At 35.4% G+C, this 22,999-nt stretch overlaps 1 protein-coding gene across 1 annotated transcript in view; it reads left to right on the top strand.

Annotated features, from left to right (window-relative positions):
- Positions 1-1,419: 1,419 nt before the first annotated feature.
- The window catches only part of LOC136809371 (rapamycin-insensitive companion of mTOR-like), a 28,548-nt gene continuing 6,968 nt past the window's right edge, over positions 1,420-22,999 (top strand). The window contains exons 1-34 of the mRNA XM_067065895.1: positions 1,420-1,560; positions 2,794-2,841; positions 3,110-3,207; positions 3,377-3,438; positions 3,641-3,772; positions 4,070-4,133; positions 6,521-6,647; positions 6,909-6,982; positions 7,391-7,486; positions 7,706-7,773; positions 8,564-8,631; positions 8,813-8,895; positions 9,479-9,566; positions 9,935-10,028; positions 10,240-10,306; positions 10,891-11,072; positions 11,819-11,918; positions 12,258-12,332; positions 12,789-12,899; positions 13,384-13,430; positions 13,859-13,994; positions 14,376-14,438; positions 14,724-14,872; positions 15,240-15,366; positions 15,927-16,022; positions 16,608-16,676; positions 17,107-17,183; positions 18,003-18,081; positions 18,332-18,441; positions 18,912-19,095; positions 19,444-19,614; positions 20,337-20,551; positions 21,620-21,785; positions 22,353-22,965. Of these exons, the coding sequence (XP_066921996.1) occupies positions 1,530-1,560; positions 2,794-2,841; positions 3,110-3,207; positions 3,377-3,438; positions 3,641-3,772; positions 4,070-4,133; positions 6,521-6,647; positions 6,909-6,982; positions 7,391-7,486; positions 7,706-7,773; positions 8,564-8,631; positions 8,813-8,895; positions 9,479-9,566; positions 9,935-10,028; positions 10,240-10,306; positions 10,891-11,072; positions 11,819-11,918; positions 12,258-12,332; positions 12,789-12,899; positions 13,384-13,430; positions 13,859-13,994; positions 14,376-14,438; positions 14,724-14,872; positions 15,240-15,366; positions 15,927-16,022; positions 16,608-16,676; positions 17,107-17,183; positions 18,003-18,081; positions 18,332-18,441; positions 18,912-19,095; positions 19,444-19,614; positions 20,337-20,551; positions 21,620-21,785; positions 22,353-22,965 (3,970 nt within the window). The 5' untranslated portion in view covers positions 1,420-1,529. The remainder of the gene's footprint in view (positions 1,561-2,793; positions 2,842-3,109; positions 3,208-3,376; positions 3,439-3,640; positions 3,773-4,069; positions 4,134-6,520; positions 6,648-6,908; positions 6,983-7,390; positions 7,487-7,705; positions 7,774-8,563; positions 8,632-8,812; positions 8,896-9,478; positions 9,567-9,934; positions 10,029-10,239; positions 10,307-10,890; positions 11,073-11,818; positions 11,919-12,257; positions 12,333-12,788; positions 12,900-13,383; positions 13,431-13,858; positions 13,995-14,375; positions 14,439-14,723; positions 14,873-15,239; positions 15,367-15,926; positions 16,023-16,607; positions 16,677-17,106; positions 17,184-18,002; positions 18,082-18,331; positions 18,442-18,911; positions 19,096-19,443; positions 19,615-20,336; positions 20,552-21,619; positions 21,786-22,352; positions 22,966-22,999) is intronic.

Below are 22,999 nucleotides of genomic sequence, written 5' to 3'. Positions count from 1 at the left end.
GAACCAATTATCACTTGAATCAATAACTTTGGTATTGTCATTTAACTATGTTGATTCTGATTGATCAATAATTAGGCTTATCAACAGCGAAAGTCAGAAGGGTTGTTAAATATTTGATATCAAAGCACACCTTCAGATGGTCATTTATAGCACTGTCCTTATTCGTAGTGTGCTCTTTAACATTGAGTAAATAAGTTTTCTCCGTTTTTCCATCATAACAATCACCACACCCAGGACAAACAACAAAGATGTCAATTCTTTTTAAAGAGAGGACAACATAACAGTCCCTAAAATGTTCTTTATATAATTAAAATATTAAAAGATACCTTTTATCACAAAATAAAAATAAAGTTCTTTATTCAATATATAATTTCTTTATATAATTATGAATACTGAGTGAAATAAAGATGGCAGATCTGATTGGAATGAAGGATGGAATTAGTTTACAGTATAGTTGGTATCTTTTTGGAGCATTGTCATGATTTACACGTTAGTTTTTCTATAAAGTAAATTTTGGCTGAGCCTAGGATTGTACTTAATTTTCTATTGTTCCAAATAATAGAGCTATTGTTCTTTGTTCTGGGGGCCTAAATCTGAGGCTGTTGTTCTTATAAAATTGCTCTTATAAGTAAAAAAGTAGTTTATTTGTAAAAAAGACCTTATAAGGCTGATTATGTCACATACTGAAAATTTCACTCTGTCCTCCATGTACATTGCAATTTTGAAGATTTTATCATCATCCTATTAAAATTGATTGCTTATTACTGGCTTGTTATCTTAATCATGGATATAGACTTTTTTAACCTTTACACAAAAATTTTAAAATCGCCATTCAATTTGCTCTTACTAAGATTTCTTCCTTCTAATTTCAATCAGATTCAATGTAAGTTCAAATAATTTGATAGAGGAAGTTCCTGGTTTGTATATTTTCTGCTTGTGGCATCAACATGGCTTTTTCTTTTTTCTTTTTTTAATAAACTTTAAGCTTTTTAAATATCATTTTTATAACAACATTAGCAGGCATGTAAGAGCAGAATACACAACTCAAACTTAGATTAATTCAAAGCTTATCATTTTTGCTCATTTAGTTTTGTTTCTTAGGTTGTCAGAAATCCATAAGAGGAAATAAAAGTTCTAAAATAATGATTTGTACACAAAGCTTCTACTTAAGAATATTGATACTAAAGCATTTTCAGAAACTATACCGTTGTTTATTAGATTGAATCTAAATGTGATGTAGTTTTTTGAGGAAAAGTTACCAAGTGTTACCTTTTTCTTTTTTAAAAACGTTTTTGGAAAAAGAAGGCTCATCTCAAATGGGCTTTTCCAGAAATAGTCTGTGATTACCAAGAGGTAAGGGAGCCTGCACAGTTTAATGAGTGCCTATTTCCCTTTTTATCTTTTTATTGTCATTGCTTTTATAGAGGTAGAAATCAGAATTTGCTGTCAGATATGGAGATAAAGTATGAGACATTAAAACTTTTTGGAATGAATTGATTGTACTCAAGGAATAACTTTCATCCGCCAATATGAAGAAGATTCGAAGAAGTTTTGGATCAGGTAGGGAAAAATTTCATATTTTTGATTTGATGTATTCGTCTAATGGTCAGATTGTTGCTTCTTTAAAACTCAAGCTCAAGCTAACATTAAAGTTAGCAATACAAGCTCGATCGTTACTTGACCTTGGTCAATTATTCTCAGTACAGCTCTCACTAACCAGTCATTAATTATTGTATTGAAATAACCTTTTATTGCAAGTAGAAAAAAAGCGTCTGTTAAATCATTATGTACTTGTATTTTACTATCCATGCGTGGAGGTGGGCTCACCCCCTCAGTTTATCCTTTAAATATGATATTCCTAAACCCCTTAATTTGAATTCTTACTTTATTTTGTCAAAGGAAGTTCACAAAAATCTCAATCCTATTTTATAGATTCTCCTCTTCCTAGCTCTTACAACACAGTTTTCAAGGCTTGTGTGAAAGTGTAACTTTTTGTTTGCAAAATCATATATTAATTCATACTAAGATTTAAAACAGACAAGAATTGCTAAATCCTGTCTTGAAATATTTTAAAATTTATGTACTCACTCAATGGAGTCTTAAAAACTAACTTCTTCCTTGTTTTCATTCAAGAAAACATAAAAAGGTGTTACCTTCTTGCGTAATAATACTCATGAATTTTTAATCATTAGAAGAGTAACCTTACTCTTTCTGTGAGCTTTTCACTCATGTTTTGAGTGGTTACTGTAAAGCATTGTAATTCTCATCTATTGTCTCAAGACAAGCCCATTTCGAAATAATTCAAGTTTCTTCTAAACCCTGCTCCTTTTAAATGATAAAGGAAGCTTGATGCACTTTCATAGTTGAAGGCTTTGCTTACATCCAGAAGAGTCGACCAATTGCAGTACTCAATTATTTAAGCGTATATTTTTTATGGTAGAAATAATAAATATGACTAAAAGAGCAAAGAGAAATTTTTTTACTGTCAAAATATCAAGAATAGTTAATGGTAGTAAATTAGGATTCTTTTAAGGAACTTTAAAATAATACTTCGATCTGTAAATGTAATCATTTTTACCATTCTCAAAGGTACTTTTAAATAATAAATACTAAACCATTTTAAGTGAAAGTTGAATTAAAATATTGAGAAATAAAGAGCTAATCTTATTGAACATATTCTTCTCAGTTTTTCATGCTGGTGTAATCTTCAGGCAATGCAGTGTATGTAAGATTTCTGTCTCATAGATCTCTGTCTGGTAGAAATTAACATGATCCAACTTCCCCTTTTTCCAGGGAAGGACCAGTATCCTGAAGAACCACCACTTTTGGATCTCAATAAGGGTAAGAATGTAACATCCCATCATAAAGAAAATGCTGTTTAATGCTGGTCTACTTTCTCAGAGAAATTTTTTCCCTTTCCTATTCGAAAAAATTTGTGTTTGTCTGTGGTTCAATAATTTGTTTTCAAATAAACCCTGTAAAGTTAGATTATTATAATTATACCTTTTCTCTGGCATTAGAAGTCTCAAAATGCCAACATTATATTCAAGAATTGTGTAAAAGTAACTCAAAACAATCTGTGTATTCATTTTTTTTCTGTGTATTTTAGATGTTTCTGAAAACATGCGAGAATTGTTGTCAGAGATCACCAAGAAAGAATTGATGTCAACATCAAAGAGAATGGGATATCTCAACAATTTCTCACAAGTAACTAATTCGTAATTGAAATTTAACCTTGGCCATGATTTAAGAATTTATGACCCTTTGAGAGACCCAATTTTCAATTTTTGCAAATTTTTTTGCAAAGTTATGGAAGTTTTTGTCTATTTAATTGTTTTTTTTCTATATCTCAAACTCCCTTTCTTTACTGTTGTAGCTAGTACGTCACTTTCCAAACTCCGCTGATTATGGATTTCCTCTTGATGATATTGTGGCTTGGTAAATCATTTTAAACATTATTTACCTTTTATATCATTATTTCAATTTTGGCAAAAGAATATTTTTTGCTTTATGAAAATAAAATAGAATACAGAAATTGACAACATACCACTAGACCTAATCTAAGAAAATAATGAGCTTCGATACGCTATTCTATAAAGATGATGATGCTTTTACTCTCATTTTAATCAATTTTTTATAGTTTGCGGATAGCATTGATCAGTGCAGCAAAAGAAGTGAGGTCTGCTGGTTTCCGCGCTTACAGACATTTACTAAATGATGAGTCCATGCTCACCGTATTCTTAAATCAAAGAGTTGATATTTTTATCTGCAAGTAAGATCACATTCAGTTTTTACTTTTTCATTTTTAGGAGATTTTGTTATCTGACAAGTCCTTTGATCTTTGGATATATTACTAAGAGTGTCCCGGAAAGATTTTCCTTTTTCAGATTCAATATTTCAAGTGACTGGAAAAAAATTGATATATGCCTTTCAAAGGAAAGCCTTAATGACACTTTTGAACCAATAGAATAAATTCTAAATCAAAACATCAATGTTAAATTAATTTCATTGGTTTGAAAGCTATTATTATCACAAAGCAGACCTTATTATGTATTTTATCCAACCATAGATCCTTGGACTTACCGCCAAACCAGGAAGTTGAACGCGTTCAAGCACTACGGCTTGTTCGAAAGGTTAGTTAATGTTTTGTTTCTTCAAAATATACAAGAAGCCCGTTGGGCGTGAAGGCCCAGCGAAAAGTAACGTGTTGAAAACGAGCGTGCAAAACAGCAAATGCATGACCCCGTTGACATGGATCAAAGTGAAGACAGGAAAAAAAATTTCAAAATCACCACGGTACTTCTCATTGGTTAGACGCTTGAAATTTATTGAATGGTTTCCTACCAACCGGGCCTACACAGGCGCAGGTTCAACTTTCCAATAAAATTCTAGCCTGTGTATCTAGACTCAAAATTTCAGAAAAAAAAATCTTATAAGGTGTAACTAAAAATGTCGGGTACAGTTTGTTTGATACTGCCTGTGAGTGAACCCTTGGTGACAGACTATCAAAACCCAGGCAACACACATAATTAACTTACCATATAACCTCTTTTACAAACTCAAAAAATTTCAAAACTACTTTAAACTACATCAAAACATCAGCCACATCAGGCCACATTTTAAAAAGGCTCCTTTCTATTTTGTTTAGAAATGAACCTGTGTTTTCATTTTCATTTGTTCATCTTTTTTCACAAGGTCAGCTTTTTCCATAAATTTTCCATTTTCACTGTTCATGCCTTGCAACCATGAGAAATGTTCAATCTAGTTTGAATTTACCCATGAGCTGCATTTTAGTGCCATTAACAGATTCCAGAATTAGTTTATATACTTTAAATAATTACCATCAACTGCTCCAACTTGGGACTATCTGAAAAAACATGGGACGGCAATTCGGCCACCATTTCACCGAACTTCCAAAGTCATTTGATTTGAGTTAAGGAAAGGCGTATTTAAAAATACACGATTTCTCTTTCGATTTTACAGTAAGTGAAAATACAGACCAGATATGCAACAGTCCCATGTTTCGACCAATCGTCCCAAGTTAGAGACGGTTGACGGTATGTGAGTCGAGTTTGAAAAATCAAGCCACCAACTGTTTAATGCGACAGATCCAGAATTGACCATTTTATTTAATGTGTCATCATCATCATCCTTCGACCGTTAATGTGTAGAATCATGAAAAAAGTCCCAATCTTGTTAAAGTTTACACATGAGCTGCATTTTAGTCTCCGCTAACATATTCCAATAATCAGATTTGAAATAATTATGTGTCGAGTTTGAATAATCAAGCCACCGCACCAATCGTTAAACGAGACCGATCCAAAAATAACCATTTTCACGCGTAGCCTCATGGAAAACCAATCTTGTTCCAATTTACACATGAGCTCCATTTTAGTGTCCATTACCAAATTCTAGAATCAGTTTACTTTTAATAATCATGTGTTGAGTTTGAAAATCATACCACGTCCCACCAGCCACTGACCGTTGTTAGCGACAGATCCAGAAGTGACTGTTTTCTTGTGTAGCATCAAGAAAAAAGTTCCAATCTTATTCAAATTTACACATGAGCTGCATTTCAGTTTATTTATTTCTATATCAGAAGCCATTATTTTCTAAAAATAAAGTCTTTTCGAAACCAATAAACTAAAAATAAAAGTGATTTAAGGTAGAATTTTCACTCATAAAACTTTATGAAAACTTGAGCAAAGACTATAAGATATGGCAGAATGTTGAAAAAGGTTTATAAAAGAAATCATTACAAAATATCTTTGGTTTGAAAGTCTCTTGACCACTAAAGCAAAGAAAATGTTCAAGAAAGTATGAATCAACCTCCTCGCTTCGACCGCCATCTTGATTTGTTTTGAAATTTGTTTTTGAAGGAGCGCGAAATCAGAAAATATATCTTCTATAGCCAGTATCCGACTTTAGCAACCTTTTCCCTCTCCAAACGGCAAAACTAAAAAGTGTGTTACTATGGTTTTCAAGCGCCGTTTCTACCAAAACGGACGGACAGACAGCGGACGGAAAGTTGCAAATGAAAGGCCCTATCGCTAGCGCTGGGCCAAAAATCCTGAAAAGAAAACAGTATTTTCAAAATTCTTTAATTTCTTCATCTTTTAATTCTGATAATCTAAAATTAATATCCATGATATTCCTGAATTCTTCAACTTTTCAGATTGTACTCCTAACTTACAGATTCAGATAACCGGGAAACAAAATTCTTGCTTTTCACACAATAACATAGGAAAGATTGAGTAAATCACCTGGGTGTGTAAAGTACATTTCACCCCCTGGAACATGAATGATTTTCCCACCCTGGAATGTGAATAGTTTTCCAACCCAGGGGAATTTCTTGTACGTTCCGAGGTGTGAATTGCACTTAAAATTGCCATCTAAAATAAGTAGCATGGTGTATTTTTTATCATTTCAGGATAATTTAATCCCAATCTCTTTCAGCCTTGATAGCTAATAACCATCAGTATCCATGTCTTATGAAAAATACCGCTTTTTTGTATCATAGATGGTTTACATGTGTCCAAGAAAGTTTCCATTATCTGTGGCAATGGTTTTGGCAGCAATCAGTGTTGATTCTGCCCATGATAAAGATCGTTTGTCAAGAGCATGTCTAGCTACTTTATGTGAACTTGGTAAAATGATTTCATTTGTCATTTTAGGACTGCAAATACATAGGATAGTATTGTCAAGTGGTTTTGGGAAATACTAATTACAGTTTTGGACAATGTCAGATTTTTCTGATTGAAGAGTATGTAAATATACTGCAAAGATTTAAACTGAATTTTGCATTTCATGCTCCAAATCCTATCAACTGAAAGCATGGGGACTATTACTATTAGGAAATACATTATGAGAATTATGAAAAATGTTCTTTTGTATCTTTACTTTGACAGCTGTCCAGAATGTTGAAATAGCATCTTACAGTGGAATCATCGGTGCTATTGTTAACAACACCTTAGATTGTTCTGTAAGTTTAAACTATTCATACATTATTAACAGCCTGTATAAATGTTTATGATAACTTAGATTTCCATTACTTTTTCAAAAATTGTACAAAAGCTTGTTATATTTAGCCTAGCATTAAGTCGGAAAAATTGCTAATAAAATTTACAATTGAGAATTATAATTACTAATTTAGCAATTGTGATTGTGTAAGTACTGTAAATTGTATCTTTTCTTGACTTGTTTCTCACATAGAAAAATGTTTTTAACTAACAATAAAATGTAGCCTTGTTGTTGGAATTTAATGTTAAGAATACCTCTTATTCGATCACGAGCTAGAAGAAAAAAGAGACGTAATAGTTTCTCTAAATTATTTGAATAGCCTATCATCTTTATAATTTTGAATGATCTTTTTATCATCCTACTTTTTCAGATTCCACGAATGAACGAATCCTTAATGTGTACCATTTTATATTTATACAATCACCCAGAATCTAGAAAATTTATACGAAGAAGAGTTGGTCTAGAGGTAAGCTCGTCTGTTTTTATCGTACTAGGTCTAGAAATAAGTTGCTTGTTTTTTACCTACAAGTGGAATATTATTGATTGAGGGCCCTTTTTTGAAACACTAATTGGATGTAAACTCAAGTTTTCTAGGATTTTTCGGAGATAATTGATGTGAGAAAGTTTGATAAGTTTCTTCATTTTGAATATTATAATTTTTGATGTTGTTTCTTTTTCATTTCAGCCAATCCTTGCACCATTCACAGACCTTTACTACACATATAGCTCAGATTTACAAGATAGCCAGATCAAGTAAGACCATCTCATTTAATTCTATTAAATCCAAAGCCCCGAAGGAGCTAGATCCGAAACTCTTGGATGGGTAAAGAAGCCTCTTATTTCCCATCCAAAACGTGTGACTCATATGGTTTTCGCACAAACGCCAGATTGAAAGCAATATTTAATGCTAGATTTTTTTTAATATATCGGGTGAAATCAAAGAAAATCTTAAGGCTTCACATTTTCTTACTTGAGAAAGTTTAGAGATTCCTCTCTTAAATGATACTAACCCTGATTTTCAGGAAGATTCGGTTTGATTTGGTTGGTCGTTAACCAGTAATAAAACAGTTTTGCTCCTTTTTCTAAAGAACGTGTCATTTTTATTACTTCAAAAATATTAAAGTATCTTATAACAACTCCATTCCAACTGGAAAATTCGTCCTAGGTACCACCGCCCCCTTTTTGGACCTACCACGGAGAAATTTTTGCACAATGATGCAAAATGGTAATACTCAAAATGTGACCAAAAAAAAAAAATCTATTTCTGTGAATTGTAATTTGATAATTTTCGAGATTTTTTCTTTGGAATAGAAAAATTTCTGTTCTGATTTGCCAAAATTGATTTTACCCATTCTACCCAGACACTAGATTCAAATGAGAGATTATATTCTACCTCTCCAAAAATGTAGTACTGGTTAAAACTTTTCTTAGGATTCAAAATTAGACAAATTGGTCTGTATTAAAAACCAGTAACAGAAGAAAGAATAGGATCACTGTTATCTCGACTTTTACTTAACTTTTGTATTTTATCTTTTTATTTCAGAGAAGATCGTATACAACGTTTAGAGAGCGCTAAATTAGCACTAGTTTCAGTCATCCGTTCATGGGCTGGTAAGAAATGGTTAATTTGTTTGTTCGACAACTTTTGTTAATCAATCGGTGCATTTATACACTCATTGAATGATTTATTGGCTACATTTCGACAGTTCAGTAGAAAAACTCTGACAAAACACCTTTTGATACTTTCTTACCGCATTCTGTTCTTCTCATTTCTCTACTCATTTGTTTTCAGGTCTCATGAATTTTTGTGATCCAGATGGCAACAGTATAGCATCCCTTCTTGGTGTTTTCGCTCTGCCGAACGCTGAAATCAAAGTAAGAACAAATTACAAACTTTGTTTTTTCAAACTTTGAACATAAATAAGCATTATAAGATGTTCATCCTGGCTAACTTTTAAGTGACAATCTAACTTTTAAGATTTCGGTCCCTTTTAAGACTGAAATGTTTGGTTGTCATTTCGCATAATTTTTTTATATATAGTCAATAGTCCAGCGGTCTGGCTGAAATTTCTTTGGGATGCCCATTGTAAGTTTTGGTGGAGTTGATGCTTAGCTCTTTATAGATTCACACGCATTAACAATTGAATGTTAAATTTCTTCTTAAAACGAAAATTCCATAGAACTGAAAAGAAGAAGGAAACGCCGCAGAGGGTATTTTATACCCCTCCTATCTGTTTTAACCTACAGGTCACCGACCAGATCTTTCAATGGATGGTTTAAAATGACGCTCAGTATTTTGATTTTTGCCCTCTTCCCCGTTCACTTTTAATAATTACTAAAATTCAAATTTGGCGCCCCTCTGAAACCCTTTTGTTCTAAGGATGTCTAGCAACCTCTGCCAGACCGCTATTGAATAAAGCTTCTATTATGTTTTCTACAAATTGATCTTTTTATCTAGAAAGCGATTATCGATACACTTTATGACGTCTTTTTACTCCGGCAACCAGAACAAACGACGGACTTTTCGATTGCACTGCAAAGTGTTGGTAAGTTTCGGACTTTGAATACAGCTTATTATCGTTTTGTGCATGTGCATCAATTTAATGAAGCATTTCTTAACAACTTTTTTTGCTGTTTTAAAGGGTTCATATTTAGGGCATCATACCATTTGCTTACACAACATTCTCAAACGAGAAGGAAAGTACTTCCTTTGCCTCCTGCACGCGTGCTTAAATTGGGACAGATTCTTTCTTTAATATTGCTTTGTCAGCATAAAAGACACGCCATCAAAATTGTTGTCGTAGTGTGTTGAAGGTGACAGATATTACTTAAAAGTTTTAGCCAGGCTGCAGATTATTACATTGTAGTTGCTCAATCTTTAAAAGTTGAGAATATTAATTCTCGTTTTCTTTAGATCCAATAGAACAACAGGATAATTGGAAACTGACAGATCAATTCTTGTTGGCGGAAGCAGATGCTGTATTACCGCACAGAGCAACTTCCACCAGGTAATCGTGATTTCTTTATGAGATTAGTAAGACAAACTCAATGAAGCTCAGGCTGAAAGCAAACATTAATTATTCTATAACATCGTTTCGATTGTTTAAAGGAGAAAAATACATTTCTTTGGGCGAATGTATACTATTTAAATACCTAGATATTTGTAAAGTAACAAAAATATAGAGATGAAATTGTAATATGTGTTCTATTCCGTTTCAGGGCGAATTTGATTGAGAACTATTTATCACTTTTATTATCTGCTTTTCTTGATGCTGATGTGTTAATCGTAAGTACCTTGAACAAAAATATCAATACTTTGCCAGGAACTCTGGAAAAATGAAAAATGTCATAATATTTTATCAACGGTCATGAATTTTCCTTATTTAGAAAAGAACACACAGTAATAATTCTACATGAAATGGTCCTCTTTTCATTCTCCAAAGCTTACTGAAAGTATTCACAACAACGCCGCTGGCCACATGTGAAAACTACTACATTATTCCTTGTTTGAAAATGTAGGAGAAAGTAATAATAGGCTCTTCCAGAAAGTGTTCGTACATGGAGAGTATAGTGTCCGGGGGGGGGAGGGGATAGGAAGGAAAAATGTGCCTTGTCCCAGGGGTAAATTTGCTCTGTTTGGGATTTTGCTCGGTTTGAGCGTTATTTTGAATGTTCAGGGGGTCAATTGATGCTTGTCTGGGGGGTCAGACCTGCTGTACGGGGGGTCAAAATTCGCAATGTCAGGGGTAAATTTTTAAAAAATGTTATATCCTCCACCCCCCCCCCATATTCAATTTTATTCTGGAAAAACCCAATTCTTCATGAAATGACGTCAACTTTTCATTTTTCCATCTCATTCCATTCTTAAAGAGCTTAGTGAAAGTGATCACGACTAGTGATGACTTCATTTGTATCCGTGGTTCCATTCTCTTGGGAGAAATCCTTCATCTCACCAACGTTCTACTACCTCCAACACACTCTGGTCAAACACATTGTCTGCCTCTTCTCATGTCCCTTGCTACTAATCTGGAAAAACCAGCCATGGAAAGGGGGTAATGTACATTCGTATTTTAAGAAATATCTTAGCTATAAACCTCAAATCTCACAAACAGGCTCCAAATCTACTAGGATATGAATGTTGAAGATATCATGGTGATACAATAAACAGAAAAAACGTCAAAAATTCTTAGGGGTGCGGTTTTTTCTGAATCACCCTGTAGATGAATTATCTGGTCTATTTTGTTTGCTTACTCCATTCAGCTACCCTTTGTAAGGCTGTGAGTAAAGTCGCTGACTCAACTTTCATGTTTTATGCTCAGCGATCAAAGAAAATGATCAAGGGTCAAGATGGCGAAAGTCAGAAGAAGAAGTAGTGTCTTCCTCATTCGGTTAGATGCTTACTGAAATGGGAGCATTCGGGTTTTTTTATCCATTTGGGTTTACTGTGAGCATGATTGGGCTTTTCCAGAAAAAAATCGTGTACCCCCTGTTGAGGAGGTCCATTTCCGTTCCAAGGGGGTAAGGTTGCATTGGAATTCCATAAGGGTAGACGAAAATCCGTCAAAAATAAGCGGAATTCCAAGGGGGTAATGATTGAAAATTTGTAAAAATTCGGAATTCCAGAGGGGTACGATCCTTAAATTGCCCGGAATTCCAAGGGGGTAGGTCACAAAAGGTTGGACCTCCTCAACAGGGGGTGCACGGTTTTTTTTCTGGAAAAGCCCATTCTGTATAGTTTTGCTATATTTAAATTTAAATTTGAAAATGTGTTTTATCCATAATTGTTACTTTTCCATAGGAAAGCCAGTGCTGTTGTAGGATACCTTGATCAAATCCATAAAATGAAGAAACGAGGAAATATCGCCAACACTCTCATCATGGAGCAACTCATAAGTCAGGTCTGTTAGAGTTTGACACCCTTCTTAATCTTTTTCCACCCGATGGCAATTGCTTATGGTTTAGCTTTTGTTAAATTGTGAAGTTATAACCTAGACGGCTTTTTAGCCAAATGGGGGAGGGGATGGCTGGACGAGTGGTTGAAAACAAAACATAATTTTCTGTTAAGATATAATCCTGTTGAGACAATCAGCCGTCTAAAAGTCCTATATTACCGGAAAATTCGTTTAGAATATCGAATTTATCCATAGTAAAATAGGCCTTTTTCTACCAAGAGTAGTATTCATTATAGCTTCTGCTTGATGTTCAGTCATTTTAAAATATTTCTGTTAAATCTTCAGGTAGCGAAGTATGAGAATCAAGGAAACAAATCGAAAAGTCGGCAAGAGAAGTTAGATCTCCATTACGCGTGGAAGGTGTGTAAGCAAAAAAACATATCTGCCGTTACTTTTTAATCCTAAGATGATTCTTAGTGAAAGACGCCAAAGCTGACTTATACATAGCTAGGAAACATAGCCATGCGATAACAACTCACTGTTTAGTTTAAGGCTGTCTGGAAAGAATAAATGTAAACAGCCCTGTAACGCGTGACACAACTTCTTATTAGTTACCTTTTCGGTCTTATTTACGCCGGCCCTTATCGGCGTTATTTTTGGGCATATGTCGGATAAAGTAGCATCACGTAAAATGTTTTGGAATTGGCGGACTTTTTTGGGCTTTTTTCCTAACTTTTATTTCGGCGCGGTTTAAAAATACCTGTATGTGAAACATATGTTTACCTCTCAAAGGTCGGGGTTAAAAAAGACCGTATATGATTTTTGTGTTACTTACCCAAAAAGTCAGATATGGTAATAACAAAATACATTTTTTAGGAAATGGATGAAGTATGTTCAGCCATCCGTGAAACGGGGATGTTTACAGTTGGAGTGCAAGAATTCGATTTTCAAATGTGGAATTGGGATCTCATTAGTACTGTATTAGAGGTATCTATTTTATAATTTTGTCTTTTGAAGTTTTTGAATTTAAGATGGAGATTGTCATCAACAGCTGAGAACAGAGAGTCTTCTTCCAATTACAAAGTATTTTAACTTTTCCAGCTGAAGGGACCAATGCTTTGGTTTGAATTACAGGGAGATTCGAATTACAGAAATTCGAATTAGAGAGAGAGTTTCAAAAGTTTTACTTTATATGTTGCGCACTTCAAAAATTAATTCATCTAATTTCTTTACCACTACCACTGCTATCACATTCTCTTTGCTGCAACATATCCTTAAGGCCATAAAAAATCTTCTTAGGCCTTATTCATGTACCTCACCCCAAAGAAATTCTCTAAACACAGTTTAATTTCGAATAAGTAACTAATATTCCACTCTTGATATCGCTGTCACGGGTCATAAGGAATGGCTCCTTACTATGTCTGAAGTTTTTCGTAAATTTGCTTGAATTGCGCTCTCTTTTCTTTTTTAGTCAAGTAAGATGACAATCAAAAGATCAGAAGATCCCATCATTCCAAGGTCAGTGATATCTTCTTCTACCATTAATTTCATTGCCAGCCCCTTTGTGACAGTACTTCTAAGACACTGCCGGTGTATTGTTTAATATAATAGATCGAAAATTACTCTATTGGTCAAAATCAGCCCCAGGTTTTTGTATAAAAAGTGATATTTTGACCAATGTATTTTAAGCTAGAAAAGCATTTGTTCGCCAACCATAACACTTGTGCGTCTTGAGATTTTAAGGGAAAGCCCTTGATCAGATGTTACAGCTTTTTTGGAAATTTTCTTATCACTTTATCGAAATATAATTTGTACTTCCCAAAAGCATAAGTTTGATCCTTAAAAAACCTTGATAGAACTCGGAAGATTTCACATTATAGAGGGGGAACGTTTTTCTAGCACACACGATATCATTTTATAAAGCAATGAAATCCTTCCTTTCTCAGGTTTATCAAACGGTTGTCGACGTTTTACAAGCCATTCCAAAAGTTGTATTCACAGGTTCCTTTAGAAGACCCAATGGGAAGAAAATATTCTGAAGTAGCTCTGCAACTGGTTGACTTTTTACTACGCAAAGATGAGGTGAACGCAATTCGAATATTTTCATTTATATCAATATGTATAGTTTGTGACTCGTGTTCCAGAATGTTCGATGAAGATCGGAGCCATATACAATTTGAATGATATCTTTCATGACAACGAAAAAACTTTAAGCTTACTCTGAGTTTCGTGGTATTCAATTGTTAAGCTTACAAATAAAATAAAATCGGGATATCTCAAAAACAGCCCATCAAATTAACCAGCTTTAGCCCACAAAATCACCTGCCATGGTCCGAGCTTAGCGAAACAGCCACAGAAGAAATTGAGTCCAATCAAATCCTACAATTTTCTACGGCTCCTTAGATGAAACAAAATTGTATGGAGTTTTTTTTTAACAGACACATCTTTTCTATATTTCTTTAGCAACCAGAGGGAGAGAAATCTTTAATCGAGATTTTACAAGATGTTCGAGATTGTCTTGGTGAGGTAAGGAATTCGTTTTTTTATCATATTTCAAAGCCAGATTGAAAGTTTTCCTTTAAATTGTGACACTTTGAAACACACCTGTTTGATTCTTCATTGAAATCATTGTGGATGGTGAAAAAATAGACGTGGCCAAACCCTTGGATGAAGTCCATGAATGTATTCAGACATTCTGTTTTGAAACTAGATGAAGGCATTACTGGGCATTGATAAGGAATGCAAATAGCACTCACATATAAGGGTATGGAAACTGACCAACAAAAGTAAACTCTACTTTTTTTATTTCAGGCGATTCAACCTGGTCGATTGACGGGCATTTTTAGCACCAATAACTTAAGTGAAACCTTAACACGTGACTACTTTCTCCTGATTGGTCGGTTATCCTCAACTACGGAAGGACTACGGATACTAGACAAAACATCCGGTATATTCCAATAGTAAGAACTCGTTTCCATTCTATCTCGTCTTCAATAATGATTTCTTTGCTATATAAAAAACAGTTTCCCCTTAAAAGTTGAAGTTAACCCATAGTGTTAATAAAAAATATTCATATTGGAAGTTTATCGTGGCTTGGATCACGAGATTTACGTTTGGCTACGTTTCGAGAGATTCTTCTCCCATCATCGGGTCCGTGTTAAATATTCTCTCTCGCTGATCCATTTTTGTTCCGTATGTTTACGTTTCCTTGTCAATTTTACTCTATATTTATATTTAGTTGACCTACCAGAAACTCAAATTGTTTCTTCGCTGGGCCCCTTCACGAAAGACTAATACCCAACGGTGTTTTCTCTTTATTTTCTTCAGTTTGATGGAGATCTGTTCGATGGGATCGCGTGAAAGTTTAATCAAGTTGATCATCTCGTGTTTGGATTATGGTCGTGACGGCATTTCTCGAGTCCTACTCTCCAAAACTCTCTCCGCTGCTCCTCTTGTAAGCGGTTTATTTGAAAACATTAACCAGTCAAAGACCTCCGAGAGTTGTATACCTTATCGGGGAAAATATTCGTCACTTGCTGGTAGTTGGTAAACGCATTTAGGCCGGGGAAAATTTCCGTCACTTGGCCAAAATTTCCCCGTCTTTTCCCCGACGAAGTTTTCCCCGATAAGAGGGCGTTTATCCAATGGGGGCGTTTATTTGAGGGGGCGATTATTAAACAGTTTTCCTTTTAGGAGGGGCGTTTAAAAGAAGGGTATTTTTACGGTATAAAAAAGCTTACTAACTGATTTTATTTAATTATTCGAACACAGAAGTGACACAATACACCTTTTCGACCGAAGCCGCCAATTGCCGCGTGGGCATTTCTTTGTCCGTTTTACAACCCAAAAACCGTCCCAGTCTTTTTTCGCACCTAAAGACAATAGAAAAACGTGTAAAAAAGGATTGGATCGAGTTTAGAGTGGCAAATTAAATAATAAAGTGGCACGCGCCTGACCGCGCGACTACGATCAAAAGGTGTGATGTTTTCACTTTCTTTTTTTTTACTATCGTAGACGGCTCGCTTGTACGCCACCAAATTTCTTCGTGTGTTATTGCGTGTCAAGTGTCCTTACTTCAGAATTTGGGGAATCGAGTTTCTCACCAACCAGGTATGTAATTCCATTTTCAAATGAATAACAGAAGCAACGAGAACCATTCGTTAAAATCGTCCAAAACATTTTGGGACTCTAAATATATCGTTCTGAGTAAAAAGAAATTGAGACAGCAATGAAAAATGCTTTTCTACTGATTGTTGTTCCTGTAACATTACATTGACATCATTAGCAAAATCTCTATGACGCGTTTTTTATAATAGCGAGTTTATGTATTTGCACTTTTGAGGACGGTAAAGTGACTGAACGATTTGGAATAACCCGCAGTTCTGCCCCACAAAATCGAGGACGGTAAAAGTGCTGATTTACAGTCATCCTCAGCTGGTCATGATCTAGTCAAATTAGAACCTTACCGTCTCCATCGCAGGAAAACACACATACATAAACTCGGTAATACAAGGTTCTGTGATGTTGTAGTACGGTTTGACGTTAGTTTTTAGCACTGCAATGGCTTCTTTGCTGCCACTTTCAAATAAACTCCGATCAAAGATGGAGGATAAAGTTTAGTCCGAGGTTTTATCAAGGTCGGTGGTTGATATGTGTATATAAAGCATTCCATCATTCTTTTCTTCTATTCGTTAGTTATACGACCAGGAGATAGAGATCGTAGAGACAGCTATTGAAATCCTTGAAGAAGCTTGCGAAGATGACGTGAGTTTAAATCTACCTTGTTTTATTCTCCAAGTTGGCAGTTGTTACTTTAGTAAACCTACGAATACTGTCTTTTTTCGGGTCTTAAATTCCAAGCAATACGCCTTTCATCAAGTAATTGAGAACGACAAAGTGAGACAAAAAATGTTATTTTATCTAATTTTGAGCCTTCCGCTTCCCCACTTTTACGGTTGTTCCGCCGGGCCTGGAGTAAATATGTTTATGTTTACGTTAACTATATTGACGGAACCAATTTTCGCGAGTTTAGTTGTAAACTATTTCTTAAAAACACGCTAATTTCGTATCCTTACTCCACGAAAATCATTCCCTAAAGGTAGGTTCTAATTTTCTTCATTTCCAAAATCATACTTTGTAAAGTTAATTCTTACCAATCATCCTGACGGGTCGTTTTCCAACTTCTTTTCTTCAGGCCAATCTGCAATGGTTGATCGAAGTACGCCCGATTCTTTTACATCTCGGTGAAAAAGGAATACGATTGCTTTCAAGGTGAAAACTATTTTAATGGCAAACTGTGAAGGATATTATTGATATCTCCATTGGCAATGATTGGGAGGACCTTGTGATCCTAAGGGTTGGGCTTTTCTCATCAGGTTTCTAATATATTAGGTCAGGGTTGTTTAGAGCTAAATTTAAGGGACTCTTCTTTTGACTACTGAAAATATTTTCAAAAATTAACAGGGGGTCCTTATAAGTTTCGAGGGTTGGAAAAAAATCGAAAAATTAACAAGCAGTGCTGGAGACTTTTCTTAGGCACCTGAGAGTAAAGGGTTAAAGAATACTGTAGGGGTCTTATATTGGACAGTCCCTTTGTCTAATACTTACATCCCTGTTTCAGTGACCCGATTTGAGCAGTAGGGTTAAAATGTAGCGGGTAGAACAGGGATATAGAAATGTTTTCTTGTTACAGGTGGCGATTTCCAATTTAATTGTTTAATTATTTTAAATTTAATTTTTTTAACTGGGGGAAGTTTCTAACTTGTATCTAATTTCTGATTTTTCCAGTTGTTAGAATCAGTTCAAAACGGATCTGTGCAACAGGAATCTAATAGTGTCGCCTATGGAAGTCCTTGGGCAAAATGGCGTTCTTGGCTTCGACCTTTACTTCAAAACCAGTAAGGGTCAACCAAGACTGCTCCCGGACTAGTAAATCCTCTTGTTCCATTTTTTTCAGTATGAGACATTTTGAGCTGAAAAGAAATCGGCCATTAAAAGACGATGGCTAATTTCTCTTCTCTTCTGTACCAAGTTTTGATTACTCAATTTGATCTAACTCAAAACTTTCTTGCGTTTTATTTTGGACAATAGATATGTGTCAGTGACAAAAGGTTTTACCTACCTCAAAGAAATGGATTACTTAAATCCTCTCGTTCAATCATGGAAAGATGTAAGAATGCATTGAATTGCCCTTCGTTTCGTAAAAAGGCTGTATCCAAGAAATCCTGTTTGGAAAAACAATATATCGAAAGAACAGTTGTTCGTGTCTAATCTATGAAGATTACTTTCAATTATTTTTGATTTTGAATTTGAGTTATGCCGATGAGTTTGTAAAATTTCACAGAAGAATTTCAGAATCTCTTTCTTACTTCAAGAACATGAAAATATTTTTGTTGCAGTGATCGTTCTATTTTCTTTAGAATTACAATAAAGAATATGTAACGTGGATTGAACTGGAAATAGCTGAATCATTAAGTTCGTACGAAAAACAAGCTGCACAAGGAGGATATATTCGACGATCGAACAACAGGTAATAAAGACTCTTAAGAAAGAATTGATATAATAATAGTAATCTTTTGGATGAACCGTCGATTGTTTTAATGGGCACTACGGTCGTCCGGCTTGATTGTTTATGAGCGAGGAAACTCAAACCTCGAAACTCTGATTTCGACGCATACACGTCAATTACTCAGCCGTCGGTCACTGTATAGTTCTCTTTCCAGCTCTCTATGGGTGTTTTCAATCCAACTATGGAAAACTCTGGAAAACGTGTAATTTGGACTCCTGGAAAAAGTGACAGGATTATTTATTTATTACCTCTGCTTTTCCATTTGGTGTTACAAGGGCTGACCAAAGACTACAAAAACATGTCGCTTTACACCAATACCATTTTTCTACATACACTCTCAACTCTAACAAAATCACATTTTGCAGATGCATGTTACTTTATTGATTTGTCAATTTAATGATTTGTATTCCGTTTTGTTTCCTATACCTCAGATTGATAAAACGCAAGAATGTGTACGTTCTCCCTCACCTGTACGGCGAACTAGCACGTCACCAGGATGGATTGGATCTATTGGAAGAAGAGAATTTGATTAGTGAAGCTGTAGACACAATCGTCCAAGCGAACACTGATACTTTTGAAGATATCTTTCAACTCAAAGCTGCTTTATGGGCTATGGTAAGATGTAGCGCTGACTTTCATTTCCAATAGTTTACTTGACTTAGTGAACTTAGGTCCAGTACTTAAGTGAAAAAGATACCCTGTCAAGCAAGCAAAAAGGAAATTCGGTTCAAGTTGACCAAGTTCGAATTACTTCAAATAGATATATATGTGATGTATAAGGTGTAACATTCTCTAAGATGGCAGCCGCACTTTACGTTCTTCCTATATTTATCCCGGCCTCTAAAGAGCGCTGCACCTAAAATGGCGTAAATTTAAAAAGTGCAGCGGCCTTTATATAAAGAAACTCAAAAAGATAATTCTCAAACTAACTTGCTAAAACACAACACTATAATTTAATCACAGGGACACGTGATGTCAACACGTGTCGGTATCAACTTTGCGTTATCGTACGACATTCCGTCGCGAAGTTCATCTTTCTGTCAAAGTGACGTGGTGGTCGTTCAAGAGGATGACATCAAGCGTATGAATGAAGAAAAAGACAATTGTGACGTCATCAATGCTGAAAATGGCGAGGTCGGTATAAAAAAATTCTCTCCATCTGTTTAACCCTCATTTTTGAAACGGCTATTCTACCGATGAGTTATGTCTCTTTCATCAATCCTTCATCCATTCTTTCTACCGCTTTGTTTTCGGATTTACGACTTGTGTACAAGTTATGGAAAAATATTTTTTACCTCTAAATTTGGAAGAAGCACGTTTCAAATGAATTCGATTTCTTCTGTCAGTAATGAACAATTATGTTACTTGATTTTCGGTAATTCAAACTCGAACTGGGAATCTAATTACTTCCAATTAAATAGAGATTCGAATTCGAAGCATTCGATCTTAACGAAGGTTTCTCCGTCTCGGGGATTCAAAATTAGAAAGTTTTTTATTTTGTTTTTCGGGGCCATAAGAAGAGTATTAGCACCGAAACGAGGCTAAACCTTTCAGACATGCTGGAGATGGCTGATGATATGATGGTATTTTTCAAACATAGATAATATACTATATTGTCGATTGTTTTCTAAGAAAAACCAATTTTAAAACTTTGGCTTTATGAAATCAAAGAAAATTGCCCGGTTGAAGTATAAGCTGGATTAGGCGTGTCATATCGAGCATCTTCCTTTCGCATATATCTATAAAAAAATGAGCATAGCAAAAGGTTATCAAATTTACGTTAATCACGTTCTGGATAATTCATATCTTTCGAGTTCTAAAAGGCAGAGATAAATGTACCACATTTTAATCTCTAGGTTACCATTGAGCTAATGGACGATCCTTCTCATTCACCATTGCCGCCCCTAACCACCACCACCGCTACCGCTAACGTCAGCATATTAGACGATTCGATAGGACCATGTGCAACGCTTGATATTGATGATGATAATGGTTCTGAAGATGAGAGTCCTTCTTTGTTGGATGTGATTGTTTCCATGGCTTCCAATTCGGACGTCCTCTCTGTTCGAGGGTAAGTAATTTTGTATACTTTAGGCGTACAAACTTTCGCGAGCAGAAACTTTCGCGATTTTCACGATTTTCGCGAATTTTGGCCTTGTCGAAGAGTAACCATCTCTATCGGATATATTTTTCACTTTTTAGGCAATTTTCATTCGAAAAATCTTATTTTTATCAAACGATTCGATAAAGTTTATGCTCGCGAAAAACATTTTTTCCTCAAATTCACGAAAGTAAATGTCGTAAATTTCGCGATTTTTCGACTTTGCGAAAGCTTCTTCTCGCGAAAGTTTGTACACCTAAAGTATGTCTTTTTATGACCTCGATCGGGCTCAAAAAGATGAGGCGGCCATTTCTATTGGTTGCTGAAAAGGAGCGCGTTACTTGGTGAGAGATTTCCTGTCACAATTTTATACTTTTCGGCGCCGAAATATTTGGCACAAAAGGGGAATTCCCTTAAAACTTTAAAACCGCAAGTGCTTTGAAGTACAGTTCAGAAGTAGAGTTTTAACATTAGACTTAAGACCCCCCCAAATCGAAAAAACAATGAATCAAAGTGGAAGTACTGAAACTGCATTCCTCGCCCGACCAGGCCCGACCTTTAAATTCTGAAAAACTTTCAAATACCCAAAATTGCTAAAATGTTTCGGTGTGCGCCGCTCAACTTTCCTATTAGCGGTCACAAGTGTAGCACGAAAAACTGGCTATTCTTGTGGAACCTATTTATGGTATCCAAGCAAATGAAGATACTGGCTCGACCAAGTGTTTCTTGAAGCTAAGAAAGAATGATTTTACCAAAAATGTTCTTTAGGGTTTTAAAAAGTGGTAAAGTGAAAAAAGGGAAGGTCGATCAATTGATCGGTGTCTGCGAATCAGTCGAACCAATATCAAACATACATTTTTGACATCAGTTGTTCAACCATATTCATTCATTCAATCAATTTTCCCCACCTTATGAACCCAGTGTTGCAACTTTTCCGAAAATCCGAAATTTCCGTCCAAATAACAAGCCTTCAGATTAACTTAAGCTGGTTGCAACACTGTAAACCAACCGATTCTTTCTTTTTCATTTTCCCAACAGGACATGTTTTTACGTTCTCGGTTTGGTTGGTAGCACATCGATTGGTGCAGAGAAGCTGGAGTATTTGGGATGGGATTCTGTTCGGCATAAGTGTACGGTAGATTGGCCGGTAATGGAACCGGATATTGCGTATGTTTATGACCCAGACCTTTCCGAAGATGAAGAGGTATTCTTTTTAAAAATGCTTCAACGCTTCAGATGCTTTAACGCTGATACCATTGACATAAGAAATTATTAAAAAACGTTATAAGTAAGAAATTACGACTAGGACAATCCACCACCAAACGTCAAGTTGTGGCAATACAGGCTTGGTGTTAATAGTCTGTCTCAATATTATTTGCAGCAGAGACAAAAAAGGCTATAACTTTTGCTTTTGATAGAATTTGAATTTAAAAGCGGTTTAATGCTTGTTGAAAAGATATCCAAGAGCGGAATATTGGGGAAATGTTACAAAATAGAAAAAAATCAAGAAAATTTGGAAAATGATGACGAAAAATGAAGAAGATAAAAAATCAATTTCCTGTGCTGTAATTAACGCTGTAGGTTATATTGAGACAGACTTTAGTATTGTTTTCTATATTTGTTTTGACGTTGTTTTCTTTGTTGACATTTTGGCTCTAGAACCTAGTCTACCTCCTTTACTTCACCGTGCTCAAAATTTCCATGCGAAATGATATAGGCTCTTAGTAGCCTCTCGCTTAACCTTCTTTCCACCTGACTTTCGTTTCGACAGGAGGGAGCGGGCAACGGGGCAGACGAACCAGACAACACGACGTCACAAGCAGAAATCGTTCCCACGCAACCCGAAAAATTTGGCGGTATTTACCTCGGTGAAGAGTTACAAAATGATGAATTTGGTATCGAGCAAGACCCCTTCGATTATAAAGTATACGTTTATGGGGATTCTGATAAGAAGAAAGGAAAAAAATCCAAAACACCTGTTAGCGACGAGAGTAGGTTTTTCCAAGACATGGCAGCGATGACCGAGCGGCCGCCCGAATCGAACGTTCGGACGAAATTTTTCGATATTGACAGTCGTGGGTTTATGTATGAAAAACATGACGAGGGTTTCTTAGCCGGGTTAGATCGTTTGAATTATAACACGAAAGGCCCCATGAATAGTATGGAGAACGCTGGTGGAATATATTTGGGTGATGAACCGACGCCCTCAGATACTACCACCCTGGCGGAAGAGAAACTAGATACTTTCGAGGATTTTGCCCCTTTTCTTTCCGGTAAAATTCCGGCCGAACATTTCATGCAACCGCCTCCTTATCAAAGTCCAAGTATGTCATCACAGATTGGCAAAACGAAAGAATTATTTGATAGCTGTGGTATTTATCTCGGTAAGTTTGAAAGCTTAAAAGACAACAAAAAATA

This window comes from Clytia hemisphaerica, unplaced genomic scaffold, assembly GCF_902728285.1.
Source record: "Clytia hemisphaerica strain Z4C2 unplaced genomic scaffold, Clytia hemisphaerica genome assembly, whole genome shotgun sequence".
NCBI lineage: Eukaryota > Metazoa > Cnidaria > Hydrozoa > Leptothecata > Clytiidae > Clytia > Clytia hemisphaerica.
Note: the sequence above shows the minus strand (reverse complement) of the source record. Positions and strands in the feature narration are given on the sequence as shown.